Source organism: Trachinotus anak, unplaced genomic scaffold, assembly GCF_046630095.1.
Source record: "Trachinotus anak isolate AG129_WGS33_773 ecotype Australia unplaced genomic scaffold, CSIRO_AGI_Tana_v1 ptg000049l, whole genome shotgun sequence".
In the NCBI taxonomy this organism is placed as follows: domain Eukaryota; kingdom Metazoa; phylum Chordata; class Actinopteri; order Carangiformes; family Carangidae; genus Trachinotus; species Trachinotus anak.
In genome coordinates, this window is record NW_027273900.1 from 565,797 (window position 1) to 581,027 (window position 15,231).

The 15,231-nt window shown below is 40.4% G+C and overlaps 1 protein-coding gene and 1 long non-coding RNA gene across 4 annotated transcripts; both read left to right on the forward strand.

Moving 5' to 3' along the window:
• The first annotated feature begins 106 nt into the window (after nt 1–106).
• Nucleotides 107–1,399, forward strand: LOC139615387 (uncharacterized). The gene is made up of 3 exons (XR_011687362.1): nt 107–241; nt 331–440; nt 1,279–1,399. It is a non-coding gene; the product is annotated as an uncharacterized lncRNA (long non-coding RNA).
• Nucleotides 1,400–4,321: 2,922 nt separating this feature from the next.
• LOC139615412 (uncharacterized) lies at nt 4,322–14,598 on the forward strand. Of its 3 annotated transcripts, none has more exons than XR_011687368.1 (19): nt 4,322–4,819; nt 4,974–5,132; nt 5,546–5,664; nt 5,748–5,931; nt 6,869–6,981; nt 7,060–8,359; nt 9,133–9,257; nt 9,921–10,164; nt 10,377–10,504; nt 10,605–10,701; nt 10,821–10,943; nt 11,230–11,402; nt 11,823–11,920; nt 12,211–12,338; nt 12,581–12,761; nt 13,185–13,329; nt 14,108–14,184; nt 14,396–14,456; nt 14,550–14,598. XR_011687368.1 is itself a non-coding variant. In XM_071473332.1 (19 exons), the coding sequence occupies exons 1-17, from the start codon at nt 4,384–4,386 to the stop codon at nt 14,180–14,182; spliced, it is 3,828 nt and encodes a 1,275-aa protein (XP_071329433.1). In that variant the 5' UTR covers nt 4,322–4,383; the 3' UTR covers nt 14,183–14,184; nt 14,396–14,433; nt 14,550–14,598. The 3 variants fall into 3 exon arrangements, 2 of the variants coding, with proteins under 2 accessions (XP_071329433.1, XP_071329434.1); XM_071473332.1 differs by having other exon boundaries at nt 14,396–14,433; XM_071473333.1 differs by lacking the exon at nt 14,396–14,456.
• The last annotated feature ends 633 nt before the right edge of the window (nt 14,599–15,231 follow it).

Below are 15,231 nucleotides of genomic sequence, written 5' to 3' on the forward strand. Positions count from 1 at the left end.
ATAATTTTGATCATGCATAAATATGTCTTGTGGAGCAGTGAAAGTGTAACATCTCACTTGTGCTTTCAGGCCATTTTCACACACTTGCCAGTTCATTATGCACGTAAAATGACTTCTCCAAAGGTGGGATATCAAGGGGTGATGTAGAGAGCCATATGGTGTGATCTGAGCAGCAGACACTGGGGACGTCTTCATCTCTGCAGCAGCAGTTCCACTCTGATGGTGGCATGTTTTCAAGCAGGTGGAAAGTGAAATCAAATACTGGCTCATGTAGATGAAGTTTCAAAAGTTTTCAATAGATTGTTAAGTCAGTCAATCTCCTCATATTAGACAGCATGAAGTTTTGCCATCATGGGAACAACAGACGTGTAACCAGCTGAATGTGCAGAAGGACTTGTGTGTGATCATGATGGGATCCTCTGTGAAACTCCCACTGTCAGGTACCATGATCATCAAATTTTTGCATCAAGATGTGGGAAAACGCAAATCTGGGATTCACAAGATAGACGCACATGGTATTGATCTACTGTGTCTCCATAAGAAACCTCAAACACAGTGTCCAGGCCTGTTTATTCTTTATTTCAAACCCATTTTTATAGATGAAGCTAAATCTCCCCCCAGGGTTCATGTTTTACCTGAGTGAGGACAAAGACAAACCCAGATTTGAGCCTTTATGTGAGCTCTCTATCATCCAAATCCACAATGATCTTTAAAATCTCTTCAGGGCACCATGTGACTGAAATGTGACTGTAGAGATGTGAAAATAGGTTTAATCACACAAACATCAGCCTGAGGTTCCACTGGAAATGTAATTCATATAATACATTGCAGAAACTTTTTCTGACATTTACAAACTAATAAGTTGAGAATAAGACATTTAGCTTTTTTCCTCTGTCTGTCAGCCTCTCTTAAATGGGAACACAAAATGGTAGGAATGAACAGAAAAGTAAAAACCTATGTCACTGGTGGCGGCCAACAGAAGCAGGGTGGAGTTTATTAACATACTAGTCAAACTGTCATATCTGAAATAGATAGGTGTTATTGTTTGCTGTAGTCAAATACTACCGTGCTATTAGGGGATTACTTGGCAGACAGTGCATATATTGTAAAGCCTTTTATCACCTGCCTCGGATGAGAGTAAGCTTAAGTGATTATGGGTCTTCTCATTTCTTCAAAGGAGCTTTATAGAGGGACATTAGAAGAGCACTCTTATATTTATAAAGTCTTTTTTTCTGGCAGGTCTCAGCTCATCTCTGCCTCTGTCTTATCTGCCTTCAGGCTGCAGTCTCTCAGTGAAGACCACATGGACTGAGGAAGTCTTGATCCAAGTACTACAATGACTGCCTTATACTCCTGAGGTGGGATGAAGACAGATACCATAATTGCTTCCTTGGCTCTCTCACTGACCACTCCCTCATTTGTTGATAGTGCAGATTCAGTGTGAGCAGCCTAACCTGGAAATACCAATACCATTCCCACTTAGGTCATCAGTGTGTGGTACAGTAGCCTAATATGAGGCAAGAGTCAGATACCCCTACCAAAAGCATGGAAGGTACAGTTTGTACAGCTCCTGTGATTTCAGTGAAACAGGAAGAGGAATATATTTTACTGTGGTTCTGCATGGATCTGTGTTTAGGGCTCTCCTATCCTACAGTTGTTTGTTGAGAATCATCAGCGGATCCAACAATCTATAGAAATTAAGGTGTTAGCAGACTCAAGTCCTTCCTTGAAAGATCCTGAAGGTTGTTTAAAAACGCTCACTACTTTTCTGAACTTTTCTGACTACTTTTCCATAATTCTCAAAGAATTATGCAGCATATCATTAAGTTTTGACTGCATTTCCTAATCCAGGCACCTTTGGTCTTTTTGTAAAATGAAGCACAATATTAACAGGTCATTCTGTTTGAAAATATATAATACTGGAATGAAACTTCATAATACAAATTGGGTAAGGAAGCAGCATTTTAATCAGTTCTTATCATTAATTCATTTGCTTTAATTATTTTTTTCTCAATTATATTATTCATTATACTAAGAAATGCCTTCACAACTATCGAAAGCCCAAAGTGACACCTTCTCATTGATTACTTTGTCCTACCAACAGCTGTACAATAAAGAAAAAAAATCAATAAAAAAATAATCCTCATCTTTAACAAGTAGAGCTGTTAGATGTTAGTGATTAACAAAATAGTTCATTAATCTTCTGTCAGTTGACTAAGTTTAATCGGCTCTTACTGTACATACTGCAGTTCATGAATGCATCAAATTGTATAAATTCTTATATATTTGTGTGTAAAATCTAACTTTGTAAAGTAACTAGTAACTATATCTGTGAAATAAATTAAGTAATGGTGTAAAATGCAGTACTACTTATGAAATAGTAGTAGTAGTAGTAGCAGTAAGGTACTTGAGTAAATGTACTGGTTAACAGTGGCACACTGTGGATCAAATATTTCCTTTAAAGTGAATACATTTCTCACAAGTTCTGTGTTACAGAACATTGTGCAATGCTGAACGGGCCATTGGTGTAAGTCTCTGTTTTTATTATAGTGCCACTGAGATGAAAATCATTCAAGAGTTACATTATTGTCAGAGGGTGAGGGATTAGACGAGGGGAAGTATTTTCTCCAGGCTTCTGAATAGAAGTCAAGATTGAGACCATTATATCTGACCCCTGACGGTTTGTCATATCCTCACAGTGAACAGTGAGTGGGCGCTGAGCAGTGCTAGTTTCCCTTGTACGCCACTTCTGAGTCAGTGGAGTTTTCTATTCCTGTCACAACATGTGGGCCTCTGCAGAAAGAACAATCTAACATCCACTGTGCAGTCCAGTGGAAAGATGTTACACAGAAGTGGCTGCTGCTGAAAGGACCTCATTTAGGACAGTGAAATCTTTCAGGACTATATGCTGACAATAATCGACAATAATCTTGTTTCTAACTTTGACTGTTGTGGATGATATATTTTTAAATGTATATTCTGCCTTGGGAAGTTCTTTACCTACATAGATAAAATCTTAACAGGCTATAAACCAAACCAACAAACACAAGCAATCTCAGACAAATTTCTTAAAGAGGCTGATATTCATCTCTTTCTCTTTAAAGTTCCCCCCACAAACACTACAGAGGCCATAAGCACCAACACTGCTGAAGTTGTCACATAGACCCTAAACATCTTTTCAGATTAACTATCAGGCTTACTCCAGTCTCTGCAGCGACACAATAACCAAGCATCTCCACCAAAGTCACACAGACTCCTCTCCATTATATTGTGCCCCAGACCTGCAAGACGGTCCCCTCACCTTTCATTTCTCCACCTCATATATGCAATGTTAGTCTGCAACAGCCACTTTTAGCCAATTTCTTCTTCAGCGGTGGTACCCATCCTGCAGTTCAGGAGCCACACAGAGGGTCATAAGATATCTGAGGTGACAATACTTTTACTTCTTCAGCACCCTAAAAATTATGTCACAATTGGTAGAAATCTACAACTGGTGACAAGGAACCACTCATCTAGGACTAAACTGTTTATCAAAGCATCCACCTCCTCCTTGCACAAAACCACTCACCCCACAAGATGTCAAGGATCAGGAGATTGTCTATGACATTGGCTGAATTTCAGTATAACACAGTGCTGTTTGTATGTTTGTTTCTTGAGATTTATGGTTGTCAACTGGCACAGGTCCCACAAGACTTAGTAGCTTGTGAAACAAACAACTGTGTGATGTTTTTGTTAAAAACTGGCTGACTTAACTTCATACAACTGTCAAATCTGTAAGGCAGTAAACATGTTGTCTTTCAAAAACCAAAACAATATGACCTTGAGTTAGAGTTTCATATGCATTCAATTAACTTTGGGTGTAAAAATATAAACAAATGTAGGTGGGCTTAACAGCTTTAAACATTGTGAAGCTTCCCAAATCTCATGTCAAGTCATGATATAGTCATTTTATAAATTAGTAGGATCTTACAATGCCTCACCATGACCTTGACCTGCAGCTAGTGCTGCAACTATCGTCTAATTTTATAATCTGTCAATTATTTTTTTCCATTAATCAGTTAGTCTGAGACCCAAAGATATTCAATTTACAAATACATTAAACTGAGATTTCTGGGAGCATTTAATTAATCGATCTTTCTATTATCAAAATAGTTGAATCTGATGTGAAATAATTACTCATTGAAAGTGAATTGAGTGTCACTATGATAATCAGGAGATTCACCAGAGCATTTACTGAAGTGCTGAACTTCTACTGTTCAGTCTCACCGTCTGTGCACTTGCAGCGTTTTGATTGGTTCCTGCTTGATGACTCTTAATTGATCGCACTCGCGTGCAGGTGACGCCTCTGTGCGCACGTGAGCACAAAGCATCGACAATCCGGAGATGCCTCGCGAACAGAAGAGAGAATTTACATTGTTTTTAATCGCGGTTTATCTTTCCACGTTTCGAGTTTGTCACTCGGTGAGTTTGGGACAGTGGGGAGGTGGTTTTAGTCCCTACCAAGCTCCTGAGTCAACAGCCACCAGGCCGGACGAGATTAGACAAAACAACGGCGTCCGGCAGGGAAACTGGCCCTTGGTTGAAAAAGTTGTCCAGGATGCAAATCTGCGCGAAACCACCCCGCCGGCTCTCCAGGAGCTTCGGCCTGAATCTGCTGCCTTTCCGGAGGAGCCGCTCCCGCATCTCATTGTGCCGAAACTTAATGAAGCTGGCAGAAACTTCGCGGCCAACAGCTCGTCTTGGACTGTTGGTAAAATCAGCACGGAGCAAAGGGCCTCAGCTCCGGACTCAGAGGACGGATATCAAGCAGATTTTACAGGTTAAAGCTACTGAAAGGGGAACTCCTCCTGTCTTAACACTAAAGTTAGTTTACAGGTGTTGGAGCGCTGTTTTCAGAGATGTTGGATGGCTGTGACATGGAGAAGAGGGTAAAACAACTTAATCTTACCACCTTCTTTGTTTCTATCCTTTAGGTTTCCATGGAGTCAAGGGGAAGGTTTTAGCTCCGACATTTGACTCCAGTCCACATTTCTCTGAGTGGCTGGCATTGAGGCCTTTGGTACAATGTGATGAGAATGTCATGACCTTCACTGCCTCAGGACAAGGACTGACACACCTGTTAGTGGACAGAGGTAAGATTATATAAGACAATATTACTTATTAAGTAATTTTAAAAACTTACATCAAGTCCTCATCTCTATAGTGAATCATTGATCTACTTAAAAAAATGTTAAAGCTTTGTTATGTTTGACTAATCGTTTATACTGTGAAATGTCAGAAAATGGTGAGAATTCATCACATTTCCTCAGCATAAGATAAAATCATTGTTGCTTATTTTATATAACCAACTGTTTAAAACTTAAAGATATTCAAACACAGTAAACTGATAAAGCAAAGAACCAAGAACCAGAAAATATTTGGGATTTAAGCTTGATAAAAAAAATCTTAAACAATTAATTATTAAAAATGTTTGTTTTCTGTAGATCGATTTATCATCCATTCGTTTGTGCACTAAAATCAGTTGTTTAACATTTTGTCTTTACAGAGGGAGCGTCTCCCATCTCTCTGTTCCAGCTGCCTCCATACTGTGGGTACTCGGTGAGGACGTCATGGAGTGACCTTGAAATGATGGTGCCTTATGACGCATGTTACATTACACAGGAGGTACCAGCAGCACCTGCATTACATTTCCACCATTGGCTGTTCCAGTGTCCTGTGTTCATCATCTCCTTTGTTTTCTGTGTCAGAATGACAGTTATGTGTTGCCTATGTTGTGGTGGGGCAGCCCTCTGAAGCTCTCCTGCCCAGTGCAGATGCCCACTCCTGCCCCTTCTTCCTCCCTCTCTGCTCCTTCAGTCTTCTGCTCTCCCTATGGCATGGCAGTGCAGATGCGTGGGCAGGAGCAGGATATACCTTTGCTGGGAGTCATAGGTAAGTTGGCGTTTATGGGGGTTTAATTCTGAGCAGTTTGATAAATTAATGACTGTTTTTGATCCTAACAATTTTAGTGCTTTTAAATCATTTTTTAATTCTAATGCTTTTGACTTCATTCACAGTACTATAAAGCCTAAAATAAGACAATCCACACAGATTACAATGTGAATATTGGGATTAGTTTTAACAACAAAGTATATATTTCAGGGCCTATTTCAAGTCTAGATTTAAATTTGATCATGCTTATAGCTCTATTACTTAGAGGACACAGAGGGTTTTGTTTTTTTTTTTTTTGTTTTGTTTAGTTTTTTTTTTGGTCTGTTTTGACAATTTTGCATTCTAAGGTTATACTTCTGTATTTTATTGTTGGCATGGAGAGAGCTTTGGAACAATATTTTGACCTTTGTTTTTGGCAAATCAATCACATTTGATGGGTTCATGCTTTTTCTAATACATTTTAGGACATTTCCTGTGAAGAAATACAGTATGTAATTGGATACTCAGTTTAGGTAAAACAAAGGCAAAGCTCTGAGATGGTTCTTTCAGCTAAAGATTAACTGGTAGTCTTGAGATTATAATTTGTTGTAGATTTCCAGAGGAATTTCAGGATGCACACACATTTTCAGTTCAATTAAACTTATTCAAAGAACTTTAGAAATATTTAAATTTCTGTATTTAATTTATTTGCTTAGTAGGTGTATTATCTGCTAGTTTTATTGAGATGTAGAAGTTCTTTCAAAGAAATTCTTCTGAAGTTTTACAGAAAGATTTAACTGAACTCCTTGAGCTTCCTTGTTATTACTGCTACTATACAGCTCTTTGCATAATACAGTGTAAAAATTCCTCTAATGTTATTAAAACAATATAACCTCAGAATCTGAACTTTTATCAACTGAATGAGACTGACACCAAAAATATGAGATCTGCTTTATAGTGAATGGAGGCTGGGGTCCATTTGTATCTGAGGAGTGTTCCTATCGTGTCCATTCCCAACCTGACGAGCTTACCTTCTTCATCTCCTACAATGCTGCTTGTATCACTAGTGGAGTAAGTTGTCTATTTTTGATGTGTGATTATGGCAGGTTGCTGGATTGTACCAATAATATTCAACATTTTTTCTCTCAGGAGGGACCATATCTCCAGCTTATATTAGATGATCAGGAATACATCCTTTCCTGTCCAGTCAATCCTCAGTTTCCCTTCCTCCCAGATCCGGTTAGCCCTGCATCTACCTCCCCTCCAAGTCCACCTCCACCTCCTCAGCCTCCAACAAAGGAGCAGATTGCTCAACTTCCATACTACCGATACCCTGGGCTACAGTTACTCCAGCTTCCTCAGGTCTACCCCCCTGGCACACAACCTGTCCATCCCCCACAGCCCACTGAAGGCAGGCCTCCTGGGCCCCAGCCCCAGCAGCAGCAGTCCCTCTACCCCATGGGACTTGGCAAGTTGCCCTACTCTCCTGGAAATCACCCAAAATACCCTTCTGCTCCTAACCAGTCTCATGTGGTGGTAGAAGCTACATCTGCCCCAAATCTTAACCCTCTCAGCCTTTTTCAATATCAGTTTGGTCTGTTTTACCCCCATGTGCCATTTTACTACCCTGCAGTGACACCACCTTCGACCCCTGCAGCTAAAACTACTACTTCTACTATTCCTCTAGCCACTGACCCACCCAGACCTCCAGCAAATCCTTATTACCTTCAGTACTATCCTGCACCCACTGCAGCACCAATGACCCAAGCACCTGCTCCTCTTCCTCCCAGCCCGCCTTTTTCTCCACCAAAACAACCTGAGGGTCCACAGTACAAAGTTGGCCCATTTTACCCACCTGGGTTTTACAGCTCTTACTATCCTTATGGACCAATTTCCTACCCAAAACCTGGTTTTGAGGTACAACCACCTTCTGCTGCACCCGCTAGTGCTGCTTCATCTCCTACCACCACAACTACTACCAGGACGATGGTTCCTGAACAGCCCAACTATCCCTCTGCCCATTTTTACCCCCAAACACCCATTTACTTCCACCTGCCCACACCTCCACCACCTGGTGAAGAGAAATCAAGAACCATTCATCAGGAACCTCAGAAACCAGCTGCTCCACAAGCCAGGTGCCCCCCTTACACTCACACCATTTGCAGCTACTACTCTTACCCCTATTATCCGTATTATCATCCTTTCTACCCACCACACTACCACCCACCTTACCCGCCTGTGCCCCAGTATCCAGAAATTCAACTACCAATGGCCACAAAAAAGCCTTTTACTACCACCACCACCACTTCTACTCCCACTCCCACCACCACAAGTTCGACAATGTCCACCTCAACTCAGTCCACTCCACAGATGCCCCATCTCAAATGTCTGATGGGGAGGATGGTTGTCTTCCTGCCTTTTGCTCACCCAGACTCCATCCAGGTCGGAGGTCAGTGTTTGTGTAAATACAAGAGCTTTTAAAAGGAGCCAGACATAGGAAATTTTATCTGTTGTTGCCCATGATTCATCTTCAACAAAAAAATCTCTTCAAGGTCCCATTTATATTGTTTTTACTCTAACAACAATCGCTTAGATGCTATGTAGGAACAAACACAGCAAGAATAAATGCAGCATCCATACACATACTTGATACGTTTGCGTTTTATTCAATACATGAATGACTAATCTCAAGATTTGTCTGCAGATTAGTTTATCCATTGTTTCTGTCAACAAAATGCCCATTATAATTTCCCAGAGCTCAAGGTGGTGTCTTGAATTATTATATTATATGACAGTGTGTTCAAAACCTAAATGCATGTACTTTCATTTATGACAAAGTAAAGCAGGAAATCCTGACATTTTGAGAAGCTATTACAAGTGAATATTTATCATTTTCACCAGAAAATGACTCAAACAATAATTGACTATTATATATTTTTTGGCAAACATCTACCCCCATATTCTATCTCAAATACTGAAATGCATGTTTGTAGAGATGCTGCCAAAAACTACATAACCCTTAAAGCTATTGTGATGACTATATTGACCAAGCACCTTAAAGTGCATAATATATATCCATACAATATATTGGTGTTGGCCAAAGATAAGCACCCACATGTATGAATTTGGTAGCTTGCTCTTTAACACTCAGTGTTCTTAGATCAGCCTCTGAAAGTAAAGTATATTAACAACATTGTTAACAATCATTGCTTCTTACATTAGACAACATGAAGGCATGGCTGTTCCTCTCCAGTGTGTCCCCACTCTGTGGGTACATGCTACAGATGGCTGAGGGCTCTGGGGTAATCCTTCACTCTCCTCTGCCTGCCTGCCACAGCCAGTCACGGGTAAGATCCTCCATAATGCTTCATCACTGCCTCTGAATGCATCATCCTTATAACTGCTTGACTTTCACCCATGTCCGTGTTTTCAAAGAAACGAGGTTTAGTGGTGTCAGGATGAACTTGCTGGAAAAATCATTGAAATTATTTTTATCTTTACACCCAAAGTTCTCATGGAAAGGCATTGTGAGAGCCTTTTTAGTATAATAACAAGTTGTATTTGACATGCTCACATACTCAAGGTAGTATGTTAAATAAACATATAGTATGTTATGCAATTGTAAACACATTATTAGATAGGTTTTTTATTTCTAGTAGATATTGCACTGTGTCCTCGGGTTCATATAAAAAATATACACATTACAAATCAAATCTCTGACAATACAAACACAGATGAGTTGTTTTCCCAGTCAGCAGTTCATATTTACAATTAATCCCATATGGACATGTATTTGCTCTGCATGCATCTATACAGGGTGGAGGTTTTTTATGTACTGTGTTACCCAACTGGTAAGAACACTTTTTTTGCAAATAGAGCTCAACTTACAAATATAATTTTTAAATACAGGGGTTGGAAACCACGCATGATTGTCCATACTGACTTTATTGATCTCTCTCTCTCTCTCTCTCTCTGTGTGTGTGTATCTATCTACTTACTTATCTATCTAGACTCCTACAACCATTTCCTTACCCCTCAGGTATTTGGACATGTCCGTGACACGGTATAGAACTCTGGAACTGCAATGCCCTTATGAAAATACCCCTGAAACGCCTGCACCAGTTACCTTGCCCATCTCCCCTACCCCACCCAGTACCACCCTCTCTCTTGTGCTGAAGCCTAGAATCGTCTGCTCTTCCCATCAGATGACTGTGGAGCTCCCTTCTGGTCCCATCTCTGGAATTCTTCTTAAAGGTGTGTGTGTGCGCAAATGGTTGCCATCAGTACTACATGAGTTGAGTTTTAACTGACTTCAGGGAGTACAGTTGAATGGGGGCAGGGGAAATTGTTGGGTTTTTGTTTTGACTGGGCAGCACTTAAACTCTTGTCCTCATCATGGTGAGAGTTGTAATTGTGCCATTTAAGGTCCACACAAAGATTGTATGTTTCCACATGTACTTTTTCAGACATAAAAGGGAACTGGATGAACCTCCAGGATGCCCCAAAGCACTGTGGGTATTCTGCAAGCAAAGGGAAAAATGGAAAAATCCATTTGAGTCTCCAGTTACACTCACGCTGCCACATGAGCATGCAGGCAAGTAGTGACTCAGATTTCACATTGAGCACAAGATCTTTTGTATAATTGACCATTTGCTTTACCTATTAACTCTCGTATAAACATTTTTGTCTCAAAGGGTAAAATTTACCTCGTCACTGTTGTCTACATGACAGTAAATGGGAGAAGGGAGGCTCAGTTTTCTTGTCCAGTTGTCATCCCAGCGTCCGGAAAAGGTAGATAGATTTTATGTTTACACCTTTGAAAGTCTATTCAATTTGCCAAAGGGTGTTATCCCCAGGCCATTCAGAGTTATTTTAACTGTGCCACTGACATTTGTTGCACTACCCCACAGAGTGCAACCTTCCCAGTGAACAGCGTCTCCCCTGTGGACCCACGTTTGTATCCCAGCCACAATGCCTCTCCATGGGCTGCTGCTTCAGCAAGCACCCCCATGCCTGCTACTACCCCATGGATGGTGAGCTACAGTTTGTGTCCCCACTGGCGTTTTCACGCCACTTAGCTGAGTACAGTTGAGCTGTTTTGGGTACGGAAATGTAAGTGCTACAGCTGCTAGATGTGTGAAGAGGCATATTCAGGGCCAGCACAGCATGATTCAAGCTGGCACTGACACAGAATGTGAAAAGGGTATAAGATACCTTGGGTCTCATTATCAATTGCCTCCTGAGATTTCTGACCTTTTGTTCATCTGACCTTTACATAACTGCATGTGTATCTATATATAAGTGTGTGTCGCCCTACAGAGTGCACTATTGACCGCCACTTTGTCTTCTCTGTGCCTGCCTCCCTCACCGAGCCCCCTCTTTCCCCTGCCCTGCTTGTCACTGCAAGTAACTCCACCTGCAAACCTCAGAGAGTGACTTCTGACTACGCTTTGTTCAAGATACCAATGGATGACTGCGGGGCACGCAGAGTGGTGAGCTTAAATGAATGAGCACCTTTCCCAGCATAGTGACAAGTTGTGGAAGACATCTGCCTGAATAATGCCTGTGTGTTTGGGCTGTTTGTTTCACTTAATGTAGTGTTGAGCTAAAGGACAGGTCTGGTTATATTCTATATTTTTCTTATTGTGAATAAATCCCATGAAGATGACAGAATAAACAATAAATTGATCCTTAGTGTATTCCTCTGTGCCATAGACACCACATGATTGTCTAAAAACCATTAAAACACTAGTCTGAGTCACAATGCTGCACTGGGTGACACAGTCCTTTATTACTGTGAACACAGCTACTGTATATTGGTTCAGTGACCTGTTTTTAAAGATTTGTCTTTAGTAGGAACCAATGGGCTTGGGGTTAAGTAAAAGGCAGGGTGTCTGATTCTGCCCTGACAGATGGTGGGGAAAATGGTGATCTACATGGTGGAGGTCATTAACAAGGTTCAGGCAATCAGCCTCAACTATGGCACCATCACAAGAGATTCTCCAGTCAGGTCAGACTGTGTTGCTTTTGATTATCACAGTAACGTACCTGAAGTGCTGAGAGGATGCAGTATTTTCATTCTGACAAAACATTAAAACCAGTTAATGTCAGAAACACTCCTTTTAACTATGTTTGAAGACAGTTGGAGAGATAAACATGCAATTCGTGATTTAAACTTATTTTTAAATGTATTTTATTTTTTTGTAGTATTGCATTTGCAGTGCATTTCCTGTCAGTTTTTATATTAAGCCAACATTTGTGCATAGATTTCCATTGCCATGTTTACTGTTTCATTCTCAGGTTGTTGGTTGAGTGCCGGTTTCAGCCAGGCACTGTCCTGACTGTGAGTTACTTGGTTAAAACGCCCACCCTTGGCCCTGAGGTTCATACCCATGGGATGTTTGGAGTCCAGCTCAGGATTGCCAAAGGTAAATGGTCTTCATTTTAGCACTGACAACTGCTTTAACTTAAATATAAATTTGTACCATCTCAGAACACAAGGTCACTCCAGTTGGAAACGGATGACTGAATAACAAATCTCAAATTTAAGCGCATATGAGTGCGTCAAACCTATCCTGATCAGCTGTAGGAGATCGTCTACCTAGTTTTGAGTGGGTGAAAGTTGCTATTATGATCTCCAGTTATTCCATTACACCTCCTTTTGTCCCAGATGCTCAGTATAGCAGCTACTACCCGCAATATCACCAGCCCCTGCAGATGCTGCTGGGGAAACCCCTCTACCTGGAAGTGCGACTGCTTAACGCCCCAGATCCCAGTTTGGTGCTGCTGGTGCACTTCTGTGTGGCGTACCCCCGCTCTGGAAAATCTGTGTGGGTGCTGCTTTACAATGGGTATGTTGAAACATCTCCTGTGTGAAGAGAACATCAACAAAAAAAATATCGAGTTCAGTAGAGAGGGGGGGTGGGGGTACTACAGATGCAGCAAAAGGAGCGAAAGTGAATTGATTAATTGCACACAAATATCACATTTTGAGTTTTCACTGAAAGTAGATGACAGGGAAAGTGAACGGAAGTGTGTGTGTGTGTATATATATATATATATATATATATATATATATATATATATATATATATATATATATATATATATATATATATATATATATATATATATATATATATATATATATATATATATATATATATATATATATATATAAAAAAATAAATATAATTTTTTTTTTTTTTTTTTTTTTTTTTTGAAACTATTGTCCTGTTATCTAATTGTCTTACTAATCCAATGTTACTCCCCAGATGTCCCAACCCCTTGGACCCAGCCCCACAGCAGGCTGTGCTCTCTGATCCTCGACCACCCTCTCCTCAGGGTCAGACTCGCCGCTTCACCATTAGCACCTTCCAGTTCCTTCCTGATGGTGAGTTCAAGGACCCAGATGAAGAGGTAAGGATGAGCAGAGACCTGGGGATATTCTGGACATCTAACTGCATTTATTATGTTCTTTTCATCATTTTTCGAGCCATGTTACAGAAGTGTTAATTTCTCTCGTATTGTGCAGTCTCTGACCTAGAAACCTGGTTGAAGTGTTTCACTGGGACATGACATGTAAAAACCATTATTTGACAATATTTAAAAGAATGTTGGCCATTTTAAGAAATGCACATAATTACTCAAGACTTCACACAGCAAGTATGACAGAATTTCACAGAAATGGTTATTTTTTTTTTTTATGACTCTGGATAAACAGGGATGTATTCTAAAACTAGTTTGAGTGGCGGAGGAGTATGACCGTGAGGCAGTAATTCTAGTTATGTTTTGCAGCAAGGGGAAAAACAAAACAATAAAACATGCAGCTGTCTGCCCAGAGTGTTTATGAATTTGCTTCTGTGATGATTAATAAAGTCTTATCTTAGGTGGTGGCAGCTGGCAGTAAGACGCCATGTTTATTTTAGCCAAAAGTAAATGTAAATTTGTGAACGCATGTGGCTGTTTTAGTTTAAATTCAGTTTACTCAGCAAAAGCATGTAGTGGAAAATGAAACCATTTACAACTGTATCTCTGAATCTCAAGTCAGCATTCATTACAAGGAGATGTTGAGAGGCCATTTTGTAAACTGCATACTCTGGCCAAATCTCAATTGCCAGCAGCTGTTTGTCACAGTACATTGTGCACACTGACGACTGGACGCTACATCTAATCCTCCTCTGCTTTTGCTTCTCAGATCTACTTCATGTGCTCAACTGAAATCTGCTCGCCACGTGACGGACCTTGTGTTGAGGGATGCTTTGGCCAATGACGGTGAGGAAAATTAGCTCTCTATCCTCAAATCACCCACCACACCCCCCATGAACTCTGGAAGATCACATGAAAACACTCATGAATGAGCTCCATTACACTGGAAACAGCCTGAGAGCCAGCAGTGGCTGCAGTTCATATGACAACAGGACAATGATTTAGTAATGAGAGTTTTGAATTATTTATCAAGACTGATCCATTTCCTGTTTTTCAGTTACGACACGGATAAGGCTTTAAGTTGGATGAGGCAAGGTGATGATTATGATGATGATCATGTAAGCAGTGCTAGAATTGTGTTGAGCTCCTGTTAAAATACACCAGTGTTACATTTCCATTCTGACCATATCTTGACTGTTCTCCTCTTTCAGACCTCAGACATCACTCATTTAAACTGCCAATAAAAGCTCTTAAAGGACACTGAGGGTGTGTGTATGTTTTTGTTCCTAAACTCTTAGCCACTTGGTTTTACAGCAGGAAGTGGCACTCCATCGAAAAAGGGAGGCAGCTTTGTTTACATAAACACTTGGCCCTTGTGTACTGAGTCTGACTGAGACTCAGACTGGCCTTCTTTGTTGCTCTTTGTGTGGAACATATAGCATTTTGACAGCAGTAGAAGCAGATGATTGAGGAAGGGAATCAAGATAGAACACATCAGTATAGGGACTGCATCTGAAAGGGAAATCGAGAGTATTTCCACGAAAGCTTCATTGCACAAACGTGGCCAGATTAACTTGCTTGGTGGCACTTAGGCAAAAATTAACCCAATCAACCCCCTGCTGTGCAATGTGTACTGTACTCCTTTGCATAGCCATCGTTTATTGTTATAATTGGATTAAAAAAATTAAAATTCTGTGCCATGTTACCACAATACCATTTAATGGCTTGTATTACATCAGCTAATATTTTCATGATGCATATCATGATTTTACACAGCATTGCAATTAACAGACCACTTGCTATGCACAGCAGGGCTTGTGTTAAACAACAACTTAAATTTTATTTATGGTGCACATCAAGCAAAGAGCCTCACAGACTTTACAGATTAAAAAT

What these genes read in the sequence shown, in the direction of transcription:
- LOC139615412 (XM_071473332.1), top strand. Translation starts at nt 4,384, where the DNA reads ATGCCTCGCGAACAGAAGAGAGAATTTACATTGTTTTTAATCGCGGTT. An exon ending in ACACCTGTTAGTGGACAGAG is followed by an intron (nt 5,133 to 5,545) that starts GTAAGATTATAT and finishes TTGTCTTTACAG; the next exon opens with AGGGAGCGTCTCCCATCTCT. An exon ending in GCTGCCACATGAGCATGCAG is followed by an intron (nt 10,505 to 10,604) that starts GCAAGTAGTGAC and finishes TTTGTCTCAAAG; the next exon opens with GGTAAAATTTACCTCGTCAC.